At 41.2% G+C, this 17,731-nt stretch overlaps 1 protein-coding gene across 1 annotated transcript in view; it reads left to right on the forward strand.

Annotated features, from left to right (window-relative positions):
* Nucleotides 1-17,731, forward strand: part of LOC126188363 (centrosomal protein of 290 kDa-like) — a 188,143-nt gene that overhangs the window by 125,912 nt on the left and 44,500 nt on the right. Inside the window, exons 19-20 of the mRNA XM_049929965.1 lie at nt 8,141-8,280; nt 15,948-16,113. Coding sequence (XP_049785922.1) covers nt 8,141-8,280; nt 15,948-16,113 — 306 coding nt within the window. The remainder of the gene's footprint in view (nt 1-8,140; nt 8,281-15,947; nt 16,114-17,731) is intronic.

Here is a 17,731-nt window from a genome sequence, read left to right on the forward strand (position 1 = left end):
AGGTGGGTGGCAAAAACCAAGGACATATTGTAGTGCAACTTCCCACCTGCAGAGTTCTGAGAAACCATTCTCACCTCAGGCTTACTGGACATAATTACTCCACCATCCTAGTTCAAAAGCAGCTTTCCTGAACATCATGTCCAATCCTGCTACTGCAGAAAAAAAAAGCTTTGCAGCACATCACTGGTCACTCAGTATTATCCTGATCTGGACTGTATTAATCAGCTACTTTGACAAGGCCACAAATTCCCTGAAATGAGCTCCAGTCTGTCAGAGATTTTGCCCACCACACCTAGAATAGCTTTTCATCACTCTCCCAATCTCAGCAATATTCTCATCAGACCCTATGCCCCTTCTGCACTCATCTCCCTACCCTATAGCTCCTATCCCTGTGACTGTCGCGCTGCAAGACTTGCCCTATGCACCCTCTTACCACCACCTATACCAACCCTATAACTGGCAGAACATATACTATCAAAGGGAGTGCCACCTGTAAAATGGCACATGTCATATACCAGTTGTCAATGTAAACACTGTTTGGCCTTTTACATTGGCATAACTACCATAAAATTATCAATTAGGATGAATGAGCATAGACAGAGGGTGTACACTGGCAACATGCAATATCCTGTTGCAGAGAATGCTGTACATCATGACAGTCGTGACCTCAGTGCCTGTTTCACCACATGTGCCATCTGGTTTCTTCCCCCAGACACGTTTCTTAGAACTCTGCAAGTGGGAACTTGCACTACAACATGTCCTTGATTCTTGCCACCCACCTGGTGTTAATTTACATTAATTTCTTCTGTCTCAGCATTTCTTCATAATAACTAGTCTTTTCTTCATTCCGTTTTAGTTTTATATATCTTTCATTGTCTTACCCATCTATTTTTCTGTGCCCCCCTCCCACCTCTGTTACATGTGATGCACTTAGCTTTTCACTCTTATTAACTCATGCACAATGTTTAAGCAGTAATCTCTGTCTTGCATATTACCCTGTCTTCCACCTTTAAGCTTGTAGGTTTTCAAATCTCATCCAATGCAGTCTCCAACAATCAGTCTTTTCTTCTCATCCCGTACAGTAAATCTCCCATGAGCTGTAGTTCCGGTTGACCTTCCCAAAATCTACCCCTTTCCTGTCCTTTTCCTTCACCCCTCTTCCTTCCCCTTCAACCCTTCTGCCAGAAGGAGGAGCCACTGGCTTTGAAAGCTTGCCTAATTATAATTTTCATTTGTGTGTGTGCTCTGCTGCCACTTGGTGAGTAGATTTTTATGTATCCAATTAAAATGTTAATGCTCTGTACTTTACACAAAAAAACCCAAAAATCAGAAAATGCAATGCATGTCAATTGTTTCCTGCCCCAGCGCATGTTGTTATTCATCCTTCTGCTTCTTCTTCTTTGCCTCTTTCCTCACTTTCTTTCCTACCTCCTATGTAATTGGTTCTGGTGCACCCTTGAATGGTTGTAGATGCCCAACTTGCACAATTTTTGACCTTGTTGGTAGCTGCAGCTTTACATTTACTGGTGATGTGGTCTCAATTACTTGGTATGTGTCCTGGTACTGTGTTACAAATTTATTCATTTTCTCCTTCACAGTATTTGGACTCAAAAACATCACAATTGGCCTATTTTGCACTGAGGTAACGTTCTCACTTACATCAATACCTCTTCCTGCTTCTCCAGTGCCTTAGTATTTTGTTGCTGAACCTTTTCCCAAGCTTCCCTCACTATTCTTGCAAATTTTCATACTGATTATCTATTCCTGTTTCCTTTCTGTTTAATCATGTCGATTGGCGACAGCATCCTGCTCTCATACACCAACTCAAATGGTGACAATGCAACCTGGTGCTAATGTGCACTCTGGAGCTGTACGCAGTCACTACAAAGAATAAATACATGTCCCAATCTGACTGATGAGCATTCACATGATAACTAAGCATCTTTCCAATTGTCTGAGTAACTGCCGGCCGAAGTGGCCGTGCGGTTAAAGGCGCTGCAGTCTGGAACCGCAAGACCACTACGGTCGCAGGTTCGAATCCTGCCTCGGGCATGGATGTTTGTGAAGTCCTTAGGTTAGTTAGGTTTAACTAGTTCTAAGTTCTAGGGGACTAATGACCTCAGCAGTTGAGTCCCATAGTGCTCAGAGCCATTTGAACCATTCTGAGTAACTCATTCCATTCTTCCATTAGCTTTCAGATGGAGTGGATTAGTTGTTAACTTTTTACTATCTGACACAACTCTTTCATCAGGTATGACATGAAGTTCATCCCCGGTTTTGTAATTATTGTTTCCAGCACCTCATACTTCAATATCCACATACTAACTAATGTTGCATGATTGTGACTGCCTGCTAGTCTGGCATCAGCAGCATCTTAATGTAACGAGAAAAATAATCTAGTCAGCACGAAATGATTACCTGCTGGTATTTGGTTAAATGGTCTTAACACATCCAACCCAATGAAACTAAATGGTTCTGTTGCTTCTGCAACCTCTGCAGTGGTACCTGCTTCTGATTAGCCATTCTTCCACCAGTGCTTCTCCATCACTCTCTGATTCATTACCCTGCGTCTGCTATGAAATGACAAGATACAATCATACATCTCATGTAGTACTTCGTGCTTCAGTTCTGATGGCGCAGCAACCCGTGGTCATAATTTTGTTTCCCTACACAACAATCTTTCATGCAAGCAAAATTCCTGTTGCTAGCCATACTGTTTACACTCCTTGTCGGCACTTTATGCTGTTCGCCATTCAACAACGTCCTGACCCCACACTTCTACTATTGATGTTTTCCTGTTTAAGCGATCTGCATTTCTGTGCTTCTTCTCTTGTTTGTGGATTGCTTTGCGCCCAAATTCACTGAGTTTTAATGTCCATCTTTTCAATCTACTGGATGAGTTCTTCAGACCTAGTAACCACTTCAAAGTAGCATGGTCTACTACCTTTAACTTCCCTCCATAGAGGTAGCTAGCACTGGAAGTATGTCATTCCATACAACACCAAGCTAAGCATTTCTCTCTCCATTGTAGAATAATTCTTCTCCTCTCTGTTCAGCTTTCTTGATGCAAAGGCTATAGATTGTTCATGACCATTGTCCTCATGGCTCAAAACTCATCCAAGGGGATGGTTTGATGCGTCACGTGACAGTATAAACTTCTTCTGATAGTTTGGAAACACCAACACTGAACTCAATCTTAACAGATTCTTTAATTTGACAAATTCTCTGTGACATTCTTTTATATGACAGTTACGCCAAACATTATCAAGAATTTTCACTGCCTAAAATTTGACAGCAGTAATGTACATGAGAAACTGTGTGCTGTGTTATAGGATATATTTCAGATCCTGTTGTATTAACTGACAAACATGTCATTTCTATAGAAGTGCATAATCTGCCACTGGTGATGCATTATAAACCAAAAAACCAGTTTTGCCAAATCAGCTCATGGGGTATAGAAGATGTCTTTTAATAACCTTAACACCATTTTTCAACAATTGTGTAAGCAGTTGTGCAATATCTACAAATTCCTTCATGGAAGTACGATATTAATTTGTGAGACCCACATAAGACTGTAACACCTTGGTTATTCCTGGTACCAGAAAATCTTGCACTGCTTGCACTAATCTAGGATCAGTTCTTACACCACTCTTACTAATTACACAGCCTTTGTAGCTAACTTCTTCAAATGCAAAGTGACATTTCTCAGTACTTAGTGTCAAATAATCCTGGAGAAGATGACCACTCTGATGATTGCAATTGCACTCTGTCAGCTGAGTGGTGGTGTTGACAAGCCAAAGGGTCCCTTGGAAACACTTCTGACAGTAAAGAAGGTTTTATTCAATTTCTGTACATGCTTCATTGTTGCAAAACACGCCACACACTGTTGATGTTGGCCGGCACTGATGTGCAGACAGGGGCTTCTGCCCTGGTGAGAGGATGCCATTAGGCACCCCACAATGCTGATGGTAGGTCTATGGATGGTCAGTGGCCTCTGTACATTCCCCGTATGTCCATAATTAAAAACATTTTACATTTGGTGCAAATACATTTCTTCAATCCCTTATGCCTGTTGTTTCCCTCATATTCCAGTGTCAATCTAACCTCTGTATGAAGGTCTTTAGGCACCACAGTGGGCACCCTCGTAGATGACTTAGGTGCCAAACCTCTCAGAAAAGCATCAAGCCCAAGTTGCTCAGTTTCCTGTAGCAATACTTTGTTTATCTCCTCATTCTGTGTTAACTCATAAGCACACACATTCAGTTTCCTAATCCTATCTGAAAAATCTTCACCTGATTCATGATGCCTTTTGGAAACCACTCTCAGTAGCTTGTGGAAAAGCCATGCATTGTACTGTTTCCCGCACCTTTGTTAATGCTTGCCTGAGTTGATGAAAAGTCTGTGTCTTGCACAGCACCTCTCTCCACTGTACAGACGACTTCGCTAATCCTGTTAAATATAACCTTGCTATCTGTAATGATTGCTTATCTGATCAACACCCTATGTGAGATCCTCCACAAATGCTAACACATCGTCAGATGACTTACAAGAAAAGGGAGAAACAAGGTTAGCAGCAGCCAGATCCAGTCCTGGAGCCTGTGACTTTCAACATCTCTATTTCCTCATTTTTCTCTGATAGTTTACTATCTGAAACCACTTTATCTGTTCTTAATTGAGCTACCTGGTCCACCAATAACCCTATAGCCTTCTTTCTAGTGACACCTTGTGACTCTAATTTTGCCATTGCTTCACCATTATCATTTTAAAGACTCAGAATTAATAATAACCCAAAACAATACAAAAAATAATCCAACAATAATCCAGACAGTAAGCTCTTTGGCTACCTATCCTACCAACCTACTTCTTTTGTCTAATTATGAGCCACCTGGACACTCTACATTGTCTAGCCTTGCGTCCAAACTGATAATATGTAATGCCCAAAATGATTACATGTAAAACAAACAACTGCTGCAAACTTGGCACAAGGGCAGAATGCTCAACCAAGTTGTACTGTGTAAAACACATAGGTACTAACAATTCATCTCTAGAATTTCCCTTCAACTGTGATAACTCCTCCAGTGTTACAAAAGTAACCCTACTATTATCAAGTTCCTTAATCCTTAATCGCATGATCGTCACCACAAAAGAACAATATGGTATCTCTCACACCAAATGACGATATTTTAAGCCGTGATGCGATGTCATGCTGGGGAGGGTAGCACATCCTCTGCTGCTGACTGTTGTGATGTCAGCTCCCCTGGCACCACTCTAAAGAGTGCCCAGAGGAGACAACTACTGTGGTACCACTCTGAAGAGTGACCAGAGGAGACAACTACTGGTGTACCACTCTGAAGAGTGAACAGAGGAGACGACCACTTTGACACCATTCTGATAAGAGCAGTTGGGGTGAATGGTAGTGGTAGTGACGGCAAGTTGGGCCCTGTGGAAACATTGCTGACAATAAAGAGGACTTTATTCTTTCTCTGCGCATGCTTCATCCTGGTTCGGCGAGGCAAAACACACCTCATTTTGTTGGGGCTGGCTGTTGCTGTTGCTGATGCTTGGGCAGGGGCCTCCACTCCATTGACAGGATGCTACATAGGCACCCTGCAATCCTGACGGCAGGCCTGTGGGTGCTCAGTGGCCTCTGTAGGCTATGGTTGTGATGTCAGCAGCATGCTACTGGTCCATCAGCACTGACATCTGGGATGGTCCCTCGTCCACACACTCAGCCACTGTGGAGACTGCTGTGCGTAGGATTTGACCCATTGCTCTCTGACAGGAGTCAGACAGCAGCTGGTGCTGTGGCACTAAGCCTCTGGAAGGGCACTTGGCACTGGTGGCTGCAGGCACGGACAGCAGGTTGGTGGTGTTATGGCACCAAGTCCCTTGAGGAACTTAGTGTTGGCAGTGGCTGCTGCTGGTGATTCCTAGTTGTTTCGCTGTCCGGTGTGGCCTAGGTGTCGCACTGGTGCTGCTGAACTCTGGCAAAAGCTAGTGCCTCTGCCTCAAAATTCAAACATGTTTATATTGCTCTGAGATGCACTTGTTTCATTAAAATCTGGCACCTAATTGTGTCACCCATAACAAGAGACTTGCCCTGATTTGGTGACATCATCCACCCCACATGGTATGGTCGTTTCCTCTGTATACTGCAGTTTTCCGCTGAGTTTAGCTAGCCTTGTCTTGCAGTCCCTGTACAAGCACATTAGAACTTAATTAATCTTAACTTTTGGGACCAAGAGGTGGTTGGAATGCAAAAAAAGTGTGGGTAATTAGGGGAGAATGAAACACGTCACTCACAAAGCTCAAAATAATGTAGTAAATCAAAATTAAATAAAAATAATTAATTTCTAATAAAGAGGAAAACAACAGAAAATTTTACTCACAGCAAATCTATTTAGATAGTGTGAAATGTTTTTTGTTTCAATTTCTTAAACCTTGACTTTGCGACTATGTCCCACCACTTCTTTGTGCACAATTTGTTCGTAGCTGTAGCGGCTGGCTGTTATTACAAATATCGGAGGGCAGTCTTGAACTCATTCTTTGCTACAGAGTGCCAAATCTTTTGGTCCGTCCCCTCCCCCCCCCCCCTTTCCCCCCCCTCGGCACTATACTGTTGCAAAACAAAATCGATAAGCTGATCATTTAAAGTTCCTCATTTGTAACAGCTGCAGTGTCATCTTCCACTAGCCATTTCTCTACATCACCAGGTTGTTTATCATTCTGAAGAGTTTGCAGATCAATGACTAAAAATCTAGTGTCTGACTCATTAGTTTTGTGTAAGCTCTTGCTCTTGATTTAGGTTAGGACAAGCCTTCTTCCATGATCTTTGTGGAATTGTTTTCTTAAGTTCTTCTCAAGCTTTGGCAGCTGTGCAACTTGCATCTTTTATGTTGAGGCTTTTCACTGTTTCAAAAAGATCAAAACCATCTTCTGTTTTCTTGAAGAGTACAGTGAAATATTGCCTCCTGTAATGCCATTTTATCCACTCAATAACACCCTGATCATTTGGTTGGGGGGGAGGAAGGCAAAAACTTAGCTTTTATGTCACCTCATTAAGGTTCAGACTCAGAAGGGTGACTTGGGACTTGGCTAGCAGTATCACGGCATGGGGTGGTAGGTTTATTGAGTAAAATCAATTGATAATGCTGGCACGCTGTTTGGTGCTGGTGCAGAGCATAGTGATTGGTCAGACACATGGTCGGATAATCTGAGGAGTAGATTAAGTGAAGGTCGGATAATTGAGGTTCTGCTGTATGTTATTTTGAACCACATATCACCAATCTGTGGCTACCAATCCGGAGCTGCTAGTGCAATACTTAATGGCGGCTTTCCCACTGTTTTTTTACTTTTGCTATAAGATTTAATACTTTTGCTATAAGACTTAAGACTGGGTAGCAACACTAGATCTAAACAGCGAGACATTGCAGACCTACACTTAATGTAAATAGGTAAATACAGTGCCGTGCAAATATCTCTGAAACCCATAGTATTCAATGAGTTTAACTGTTCGTGGTCAGCTGAATCAGCTGGTAACCCCTTGTTTAAATGATAGATAATGAGTTGAGCTGCCACCAGGAGAAGTGATGAGAAGCTGAATTGTTATGTGATTTAAATCCTCATATATAAAGGCATGGAATATGATATAACACCAGTTTGGCAGAAGCTGATATGTTGTGGACACTATGTGAATTGAAGTGGTTACTAATTTGTAAAGATTTACTGCAATGACATGCTGTGGAAACCTTCACATGCACATAGATAAAGAGCATTCTTCTCCGTAATAGACCATAGATCACAGATGGATGGAGCAGCATGATAAAGTGTTATAGATTCTGCTTAAGAAAGAATATTAGGCAGTTAGATGTTGATAGTAATTGTTTCTGAATGCTGAACAATGTTTGAACAACTATATTTGTGTCCCTAACACTCATTATAAAAGGAGGCAGCTTTTAGTGTTTAGTGAGACTTCTTTTGATCATATGATAAAAAATTGCTCTTTTGAATTTGTTGCATTCCTACGGCGTGAACTGGTCAACTGAAAATGTGAACTTAATGTGTTAATTTACCCCTTCATCTGTTAACAATAAGAAGTTGACTGTATAATGTTTTTTCGCGTCATCTTTTCCTTCCACAGGTGATTCAGCAATTGCAAACAACAGAATCCAGCTACTAGAAACTGAATGTGATTATCTTCGAGGCAAACTGCTCCATTGTGTAAGCTGTGAGGAGTATGAACAATTACAGAAGAAAAAAGAGGATGCTGAGTATAAGATAGTAAGTAATTTAAATAAAACTTTTCGTTGTTTATATCATCATGTTATTAATCCTGTCTCACTCATTAATTTCAATAATTGTTAAGTATGTGGATGCATGGTGTCTGTTCTTTCAGATGTGTCTGAAAGAGCAGACACTACACTTTCATAAAATTGATTTGGCTCAGTTGGCAATGAATCCACAAGCTTCAGTGCAGATGGAAATTTTCGTTCGGTCTCCAGTAGGAATCTGAAATTACCAGGCATGCAGGACCCGATGGGGTCCGTGGATAGGTGATGCTGGGTGGGGATGTGACTCAGCCAGAGAGTTTGCCGAGGTAGTCCATGCATTTGCGATAAACACCATGTCTGGGTGGCGCAATGATTAATGCAACTGCCCAGTAAGCAGGAGGTCCCGGGTTCAAGTTCCAGTTTGGCACACATTTTCATTCATCTCCGCTGCTTCTGAATAAAGTCTCGATGCAGCTGATCTCATCAGTTCCTTCCCCTTCCTTTCCTTTCTCCCTCTCCATCTCCAGTTTACATAAACTGTTAAGCAGTCTTCTGTGAGGCCACAAACTGATCATAGTGCAGCTGATGTTTAAGAATGTGCAAAATCGGGTAACTGGAAATATTTGTTTGATGATAATTAAGATAGCTGAAAAGTTTGTGTTCAGTAAAGATTTTGACATTGAATTTAACAGAAGAATTTGAATGTAAGCCACATAAAATTTGTACCCAAGCCATCATCAAAGTGGAACAATGTTCTCTGTAATGAGATTTCACAAGATATGCTGGACACTACCATCTATGATCTTGAGTTTATAACACTGTCCTAACTGGATATGAGTCTTGAGTATATACATATGATCGTGAAACAGGAGCATAATCATTAAAGTTTTGGTTAAGTGACAATCAACAGTCATTAAGTACTTGAGAAAATGTTTATTAACCATCAGCTGTTTATTATAAACATATGAGTCTACCGGTTTGAGTACAATGGAAGTCCACAATCAATAGTTAAGTGCAGCACCTGTAGTAGGAGTACTGCATCACAGTGTGTTAATCACTGTCATGCTTTGTTACTATTGTAAGTGCTGCACTGTACTATTGATTGTGGGCTTTCATTATGATAACTTTGATGTTTCCAGAATGAGATTTTCACTCTGCAGTGGAGTGTGCACTGATATGAAACTTCCTGGCAGATTAAAACTGTGTGCCCGAGTTCGAGTCTCGGTCAGGCACACAGTTTTAATCTGCCAGGAAGTTTCAACTTTGATGTTATACGAGTCCATAACGAACATGGAATATGCATGACCAAAACCAGTAGACAATATGTGTATAACAAACAGATGATGGTTAATTGCATTTTCTCAAGAGCACAGTCATCACAGTGGAAGCATTTCTTGTCTCCAGTATGAAAAAAAATAAATAAATAAATAAATAAATAAAAAATGTGACCTGTTAAAACCCAAAGTGGTGGTTGATGTCTTCCTTGAAAGTTGTGGAATTGTATATAACAAATACACACCAATAAGACCAGCAGTGGCAAAATAGCACTATGAAAAATTTCTTCTTGATCTCCTTGCTGCAAAAGATAAGACCTCTGGAATGCAGAAACTGGCAGCTACATCATGACATTATCCAATTTATCACTGCACTTGATCTAGACTTCCTTAAAAACTACTAGCTGAGTTAACAGACAATCACAAAAAGTATTCATTGTGTGAATTCTGATTTTCTCCAAAGACATTATAGAGGTATGTGTGTGCTTCATGCATGTATATATTGCATGCATCTGGTTAGTCAGTAGGGAATATTAATCACCACTTGCGGAACATTTATTTGCTGAATAAATTTATTATCAAAAATCTGTGTATGTTTGGGCATTATTGAAAAAGCCACAAGTGCAATGCGAGAAGGAAGATGACATACAGTAGCATATAGTGAGTCTAATATTGGTGTAGAAAGAAGTGAGTTAAATAGCTGTTCAACAGTCTACCCACATAAATACAATGTCTGCAGAAAGCAGAAGTGTTTTCAAGAAAATATCAAAATGTTTCTCTGTAACGATTCCATCTATTCCACAAAGTGAATTTTGATCAGAAATGTGTGGTCAATACAAAATTGCAAATGTCCAACCCGTAGCTTCATGAACAGGCGACATGTTCATCATCGCAAAGCTAGTTGTGACAGTGAGCTGTGTTACAGGTAGGTTACCAGATAATGTAAAGAGAAGTTAGACAAGTGAAGCGAAGATAGGGAATGGAAAGGGACAGAACTGAAAAAAGAAAATAAATACACACATAGCAACAAAAGTCAAATAACCTGGTGTATAGAGTGGAAGCATATCACAAGGAAAAATGAATCAAAGGAAGATGGAATGTGAAGTGTCCTTTGCCAAGTGGCATGATTGGCTAAAGTGAGATATACACATTGCAATAAAACTGTTTATTATCGATACAGAAAACAGAACTTGAATACAAAGTCCATAGATGAATGTCCACAGAATTGAAGTACAAACAAAACTGTCTTTCCTAGACATTGCCTTAGATGTACCTTAAAAATGAACCCTATGGTTTGTGGCAGCCAGTGGAGCAGGGGAAACTGAAGATGATTGTCATTATTATCCAACCTGGCACTGGGAAAATGTCCTTGAGATGATGGTACTTCTGGGATGTCAGGTGCTAATACTTGTAGGAGATGATGGCTCAGATGACTATAGCTTCCAGAGGGATGACCGTATTTTCAGGATGTTGAGTGTTGGCAGTTGTCAGAGGCGATGGCTCATACGATGACCGCTATGGTGGGAAGACGTGCGATGTGGCATGGCACCCGGGAGTGACAGATGACAGTCCTGCATATAGTCAGTGACAGGTGCTCAAGGTGAAGATAATGACTCTGTACAGTGAGCTGCTGGTATGGCCAGTGTGAAGACCAGGTACATACCTCCTCAGCATGGTCCAGTGGCAGGCAGTCTTAATAATCTCCAGGGAAGGGTACATTCGTGGCCCTGTGAGGGCACATAACGTAGCAAAGGGAAGTAGTGTCCTGCCTATAGCACACTCTGTCCCAACAGGCATGCTGCCTGTCAGTGAGGATGGTGCCCCTGGATGATATGGCAGTAGCTGGTGGCTTGACTGTACACAGTACCATGACTTCTGTTTATAAACAATGTCCGTGGTGAGACAGGTGCCATACCTGGCCCATGAAGCTTACACATTTGTGTGGTGGTGCCCCCTGCATACACCACATCCCACCACCCTTAAAACCAAGTGGGACAACTGTCTTAAAGAAGTGCCATACCCAAGGGAGGAGGCATAACACAGGTGCCAGCACTGGTGGTACAAAACAACTTGCACAAAGCAACAAGACAGTCAGCCAGTGTGTAATCATGTGCCCGAGAACTAACCAGTACAATTCTAAGTATTATAACACAACATTTCATACCAATAGCTTTGAATAGAACTGAAACACTATGCATAAAAAGAAGCCTAGACATGGCATGGACACTTGAGTAAGACTGCACAAGACTGCAGAGGATGGAGTGCAGGACCAGTGACATCCGATACACAAGACAAGAGAAACACGTAAACACTGCTTAATAACTTCCAAAAGCTCAGACAAGGCACATGAATATACTGAACCGAATTACTAATTAAAGCAAAAAATTATCCCAATAGAACAAACACATTGAGTTCCCATCGGGGACTGATAACTGGCCTCTGCATGAATTAGTGGGCAGACTGGGCATAGGCGGGGCTTGCGGCAAAATTTCCATGAAGGCACAACCAAAGGCCCGGAAGGACACATGACAGGATTGTGGTATTAGCAAGAATGGTGAGACTGGCAGCTGGGCCAGCAGCAACTATAGGAGCAGCTGCTGGTACAGCTGCGGTGACACCAGTGGGTCAGCTGAGACAGGGCTGTTGATGTGTGGACTGATGATTGGACAGACGTGATTGCTGACAGGCTGAGTGACAACTTTGGAGGTTGCCCAAGAAAGAGCTGGCACTGACAGGACTGGTGAACTGACTGACATCACCACCAACAGACTTGGCAAAGGCAGGAGGGCTGGCTGTGACAGGTCCAATGACATCTGGACTGACGAAAAGGCTGATGTTGCCGCCGACATGCGTGGGAGTGCTGGCCATGAAAGAGCCAGCAACATCCAGACTGACAACTGGACTGATATTGTTGATGACAGGGGGGTGGCCTAGGGGAGGGCTTGCACCGACAGGAGGGCCTGCTGTGAAAGGGCTGGCTGTGACAGGGCCTGTGACAACTTGAGGGCTGGTCGTGACAGGGCCAGTGCTGACAGGACAGATGCCGATGATGAGATAGTCAGTGTCCAAAGGCACCACAGGCAAGGTCTGATCTGAGAATGGCAGAACTGCCACTATAGAACTCTGTGAACACAAAATCTAGGGCTGCACCACACAACATTGCAAACAACCTGACTTAAGGTGACCCAACTTGCTCCCCAAATGAAACCTCTGGATGCTGAGCCCAGACACTGTTCATGAACAAGCTCACTCAAACACCTTGGGGAAGACTGTCCAACATTAACCATGAATGAGGCATGTGCACTGCTCATCTGGAGGCAATAGTCCAACAAAAATCCACATAAAACTGTCCCACTAATAAGTTGCTCCTCCTTCTGACAGTCAAACACCCAAAAAGTTTGCGTAGATGTGGGAGCGGCATACCGACATGTGGCTGTAGTAGCCAAAACCTGAGTGAGCTGGGTTACATCCTGCAGCAGTTTCTGAATTTTCTCTCCTGTAACTGAACAACTTGAGACAAAGGCAGCTCTGATGATGGGACAGACATGATACAACAAAATGACACTCAAACCTTACACAAAAATATACTGCCAGTGAACTGAAACCTGAGCCTTCAGTGTCTGAGAACATGTCAGACCAGCAGCATCAATTTAGAGAATTCGCACTTGTACAACACGTGAACAAACCACCTGAATTACCCAGAAAAAGAAGACAACATCTAAGAAACTCGTGTCACTAACTTGGATAGACTGAGAAACATTCCCCACAGTAAGAATCGTGGAATGTGACTTCAGCTACTGCCTTCAAACTGTGATAACACAAGAAGCATGAAAATGCTTGGCCACCAAAATGAATTAGCACACTAGCAAAAATCTACTTGGATGATATCTATTTGAACAAACTTAAAAAGGAAACCTGCTCTGTCAAAATGAATTATTACACATCAAGATACTATAACAGACCTGAAGAATACAGAAACATGAAAGCTTTTTACCTCATCACCATTTCTGATGTATGATGGATGAGAGAAGAGAAAACAATTTCATAATGCGCTTTTACCACATGTGATAAACAGACTTGTCACCATTATTAACGTGTCCTATGCCAAGTGGTGCAACTGACTAAAGTGAGACACACACTTTCCATTAACAACTCATTATTATTGGTATGGAAAACATAAATCAAATACAAAGTCTGTGAATTATGTCCATACAACTGAAGTACAAACAGAAGTGCCTCTCCTCGATGTTACTTGAAATGTACCTACACAGTGAAGCTCACAGGTCATGATAGACGGCAGAGCAGGAGGAGCTGAGGTTGATTGACATTAGGATCCAACCTGGTGCTTGTAGTATGTCCTTGAGATGACAGTACATGCACAGTAGTCCGCGATGATGGGTCAAACTACGTAGCTGCTGGATGGACAACAGTATTTCTGCGGGTATTGACAGTTGTCAGAGGCGATAGCTCAGATGGCAATAGTTGCTGGTGTGATGTGTGGCATGTTGTGGCACCTGGCAGTGGCAGGTTGTGGTCCTGAAAAGTGTTAGAGACAGGTGCTCCTGCCAAAGGCAGTGACTCCACTGGTGAGCTGCTGGTGAGGCCAGCATGAAGCCTGGGGATGTAACTCCCCAACATAGCCTGATAGTCTAAATAGCCCTGTGGAAGTATATCCGTGTGGCGCTGTGAGGACAAGTGATGTCATGTAGGGAGACAGTGCACTGCCTGCAGTGCTTTCTGTCGTGATTGGCACTCTGCCTATTGGTGAGGTTGATGCCCTCAGATACTGTGGTGGTTGCTGGCAGCTTTATTGTACAGAGTACCATGACTTCTATGTACAAACAGTGTCCTTGGTGATGCAGGACCATATCTGGCCTGCAAAGCATGTTAGTGTGGTGACCAAAGTATGGAGGGGACACCCCTGCATACAGCACAGAATATAAACATCTACACAAGGATAAGTTACTCTTCACCAAATAGAAGAGATGTTTAGCCGCAGACATACAATATTAGAGGTGAGGTGGACTTCTCTCTCTCTCTCTCTCTCTCTCTCTCTCTCTCTCTCTCTCTCTCTCTCTCTGTGTGTGTGTGTGTGTGTGTGTGTGTGTGTGTGTGTGTGTGTGTGTGTGCGCGCGCGCGCCACCCATCTCGTCCCCCCTCCGCAGATGCCGATTGACATTGATTACATAAATGTATCTGGGGTAAGACTGAGGAAGAAGCATTATCACTTTGTTCTGCATTATACACGTCAACACATTCATGCTCTTCTACCTGGGTCTTTTAAATTGACACATGTAACATGTTGGTAAACTTCAAACATAAAATGGTATGAGGGAGAAAAAAAATTGGTTTCCAGATGATGATAAACTCAGAGAGATCTTCTATTCTGTTGAATGTGCTATGTAGTTTTGACCCACTTCATAACAGCACGATTACTGTCTGTTAACCTGTGGCTTATCTTAACTTTCCTATATGCCAGCTTAAGAATTTCTGTTGAGGATATAGCCTTGCATCCAGCCCAGCCCATCTAGATATATTTAATCCACTCACAAAACTAAACAAATAATCTAATAGGAATGTATTTAGTGTACAGAAATTCTGTGTGAAATATAAGTGTTTCAGTAATTCAAAAGATGTGTTATATTGATCTATGGTTTTTAGGAAATCATGTTTGCAGTCTGGGATCCAGATGATCAAATTATTTTGGAATTCTCATTGCTTATCATGGAGAAGACTGTTTTCTTCAAATAGTGGATTGTGTGAGAAACTTACAGCACACACATGTAGGTAATGTAGGGAAGCAATTTTATGAGGTAATTCTGCTACCTGTACATTAGACCAGGGTGACTAGTGCTTTCTCTCAAAGAGTAGCTGCAGTTTTGTATTACACAGAAATCTATACCAAGGTACCATTAGCTAAATTAGCTGCCAATTCCTAATATCATCTGAAAAATACTTTCATAGCTCTGAGTCTGCCATCTTCATTTACACAACTAAGACAAGTAACATCGTAATTCACCTTCACAGTGCCACTGCAATTAAATGGAAGCATATTTCTTGATTTTTCTTAGTGAGGAATCAACAAGCAACTGTTCATTGACAGTAGATAAGTCTACTTAAACTATTGTGCAGCACTCACTGTTTCCTTAAAGATCCTTAAATAAACTGCCATATCTCTTATTCATTACCAGCAGGAAGTCAGTAGCCATCAAGATCTTCAGATAAATATAAGGATGTTTTTAGACATGAAACATCAGAAGGATAAGAAGTGAAGTGCACTTTTACTGCACTTTTATAGTGGTACATGTTAATTCATTATAAACTATCAGCCTGTTTGTACAATTGAAAAAAATGATTTTATAATATTTAATCTGACACTACTAAGTATAAAATGCGTTTTCAGGTAACTTTAGAAATGGAGAAACAAAAACTGCTGGAAGGATTTGAAATGGCAGAATATGAAATAAAGAAGCAAAAATTTACCGAGAAACTTGACAGAGATTGTTTCAGTGCATTGAAGCAACTAATTTCAAAACTCCAATCAGATAGTGATGATAAGGCAGAAATTGGTGAGTATAATAGTAGGAGAAAGTAGAAAGGAAATAAAGGGGAAAGGCAATAGTGGAGGATAAAGATGTCAATATAAGTATTGAGTTTTACAAAAAGAGAGACAAATTGTATATTGGAGAATAATCCTTTTAGACACTGTGATGTTTGTTGTCCATTGGACCATAATTTTTCCGTAATAATAAACCACTTTGTGTCACAATGAGAGCCACATGCAAGGAAACAAGATCATTGCCTCTAGAGAAAATATAAAAATTGTGTTTTCAAATACCAAACTTATTTGTGGGTCATGATTTTCTTAACCTTCTTGCTAGTGTTTATATCTATCCATTACGTGCATATATAAAATAAATAAATGTACTCCTTTGGTCTGTTTTAATTAACTGAACTGTTTGTGATGTTTGCTAGGTATACGTGTGCACATAATGACTTCTGACCTGCGAGTATTATTATTAAACTAAATTTATCATATTCACCTTCCTCCTTGAATTATTTTTTCTTCACATCCTGGGGCTATTTAATGTTGCCCATGTACTTATAATATTGTCCTTCTTGTCAGATTTGTCAGCTTTCTAACAATACTGCAGACAATACACAATATGTGTCTGAATAAGGAACCTACAGTGCCCCATACTAACATGTGCAGGTATCATTTTGTGACTCTTGGCTCTCAGCATGTGTTATCAAGTGGCCAATACATAAAGTGTTTGCTTATCCATCAGGCTGACAGATTCTGTCTTATATACAAACAACATAAATTCACAAGCCATTAGGTTGTCTATGTGATACTTAACTGCTTTTAAATTACTCAGTTTGCACTTAGATCTTAATGAGACCACAATCATATGATTGTAGTAAAGTGACTAAGGAGAAAATAATAATAAAAAGAGTCAGATAATTCTGATCACATAGTCTATCCCAGAAAACAAACAATGCAGAGACCACAACAGATCATACAGGAAACTAAATAAATTGAGAGGTATAATGAGCATGGAGTAGATAGATGCATTGAATGAACTCTTGAGTAGACGATCCAATAGCACTTACTATCGGTCTCATTGGGACATCAGGCTTATGTATCTTCAGCAGCCCATGTAATCTAGGAGGGTAAGCTCCCAATATGAGTTTTACTAACAAACCGAAGGAGTGGCCATGGGCAGCCCTCTGAGTTCAGCTGTTGCTAATCTATTCATGGAATCTTTTGAACCGCAGGTACCGCAGTTTGCCAGTAACCCTTTTAAGTGATATCTGTATGTGGATGACACTTTTGTGGAATGGAATCACGGTGAAGAGGAATTGCATGGTTTCTTGGTGCACCTAAATAATATTAATCCAGAGATGCAATTTACTATGGAGAAAAAGAGCAATGGACAACTAAATTTTTTGGATGGATCAGTAATTAAATAGGCAGATGGGAGTGTAGGGCATAAAGTGTATAGAAAAGATACACACACCGACCGTTGCCTCCATAAGGATTCGAACCATCATCCCAGGCAGTAGAGAGGTGTCATTAAAACATTGGTGAACAGAGCTAATAAGATTTGTGAACCAGTTTATTTGCAAAATGAACTAAATCATTTGCGAACGGCTTTTAAGAAAATTGGATACACTGGCAACGAG

The sequence above is a fragment of the Schistocerca cancellata genome, chromosome 1 (assembly GCF_023864275.1).
Source record: "Schistocerca cancellata isolate TAMUIC-IGC-003103 chromosome 1, iqSchCanc2.1, whole genome shotgun sequence".
Lineage (NCBI taxonomy): Eukaryota > Metazoa > Arthropoda > Insecta > Orthoptera > Acrididae > Schistocerca > Schistocerca cancellata.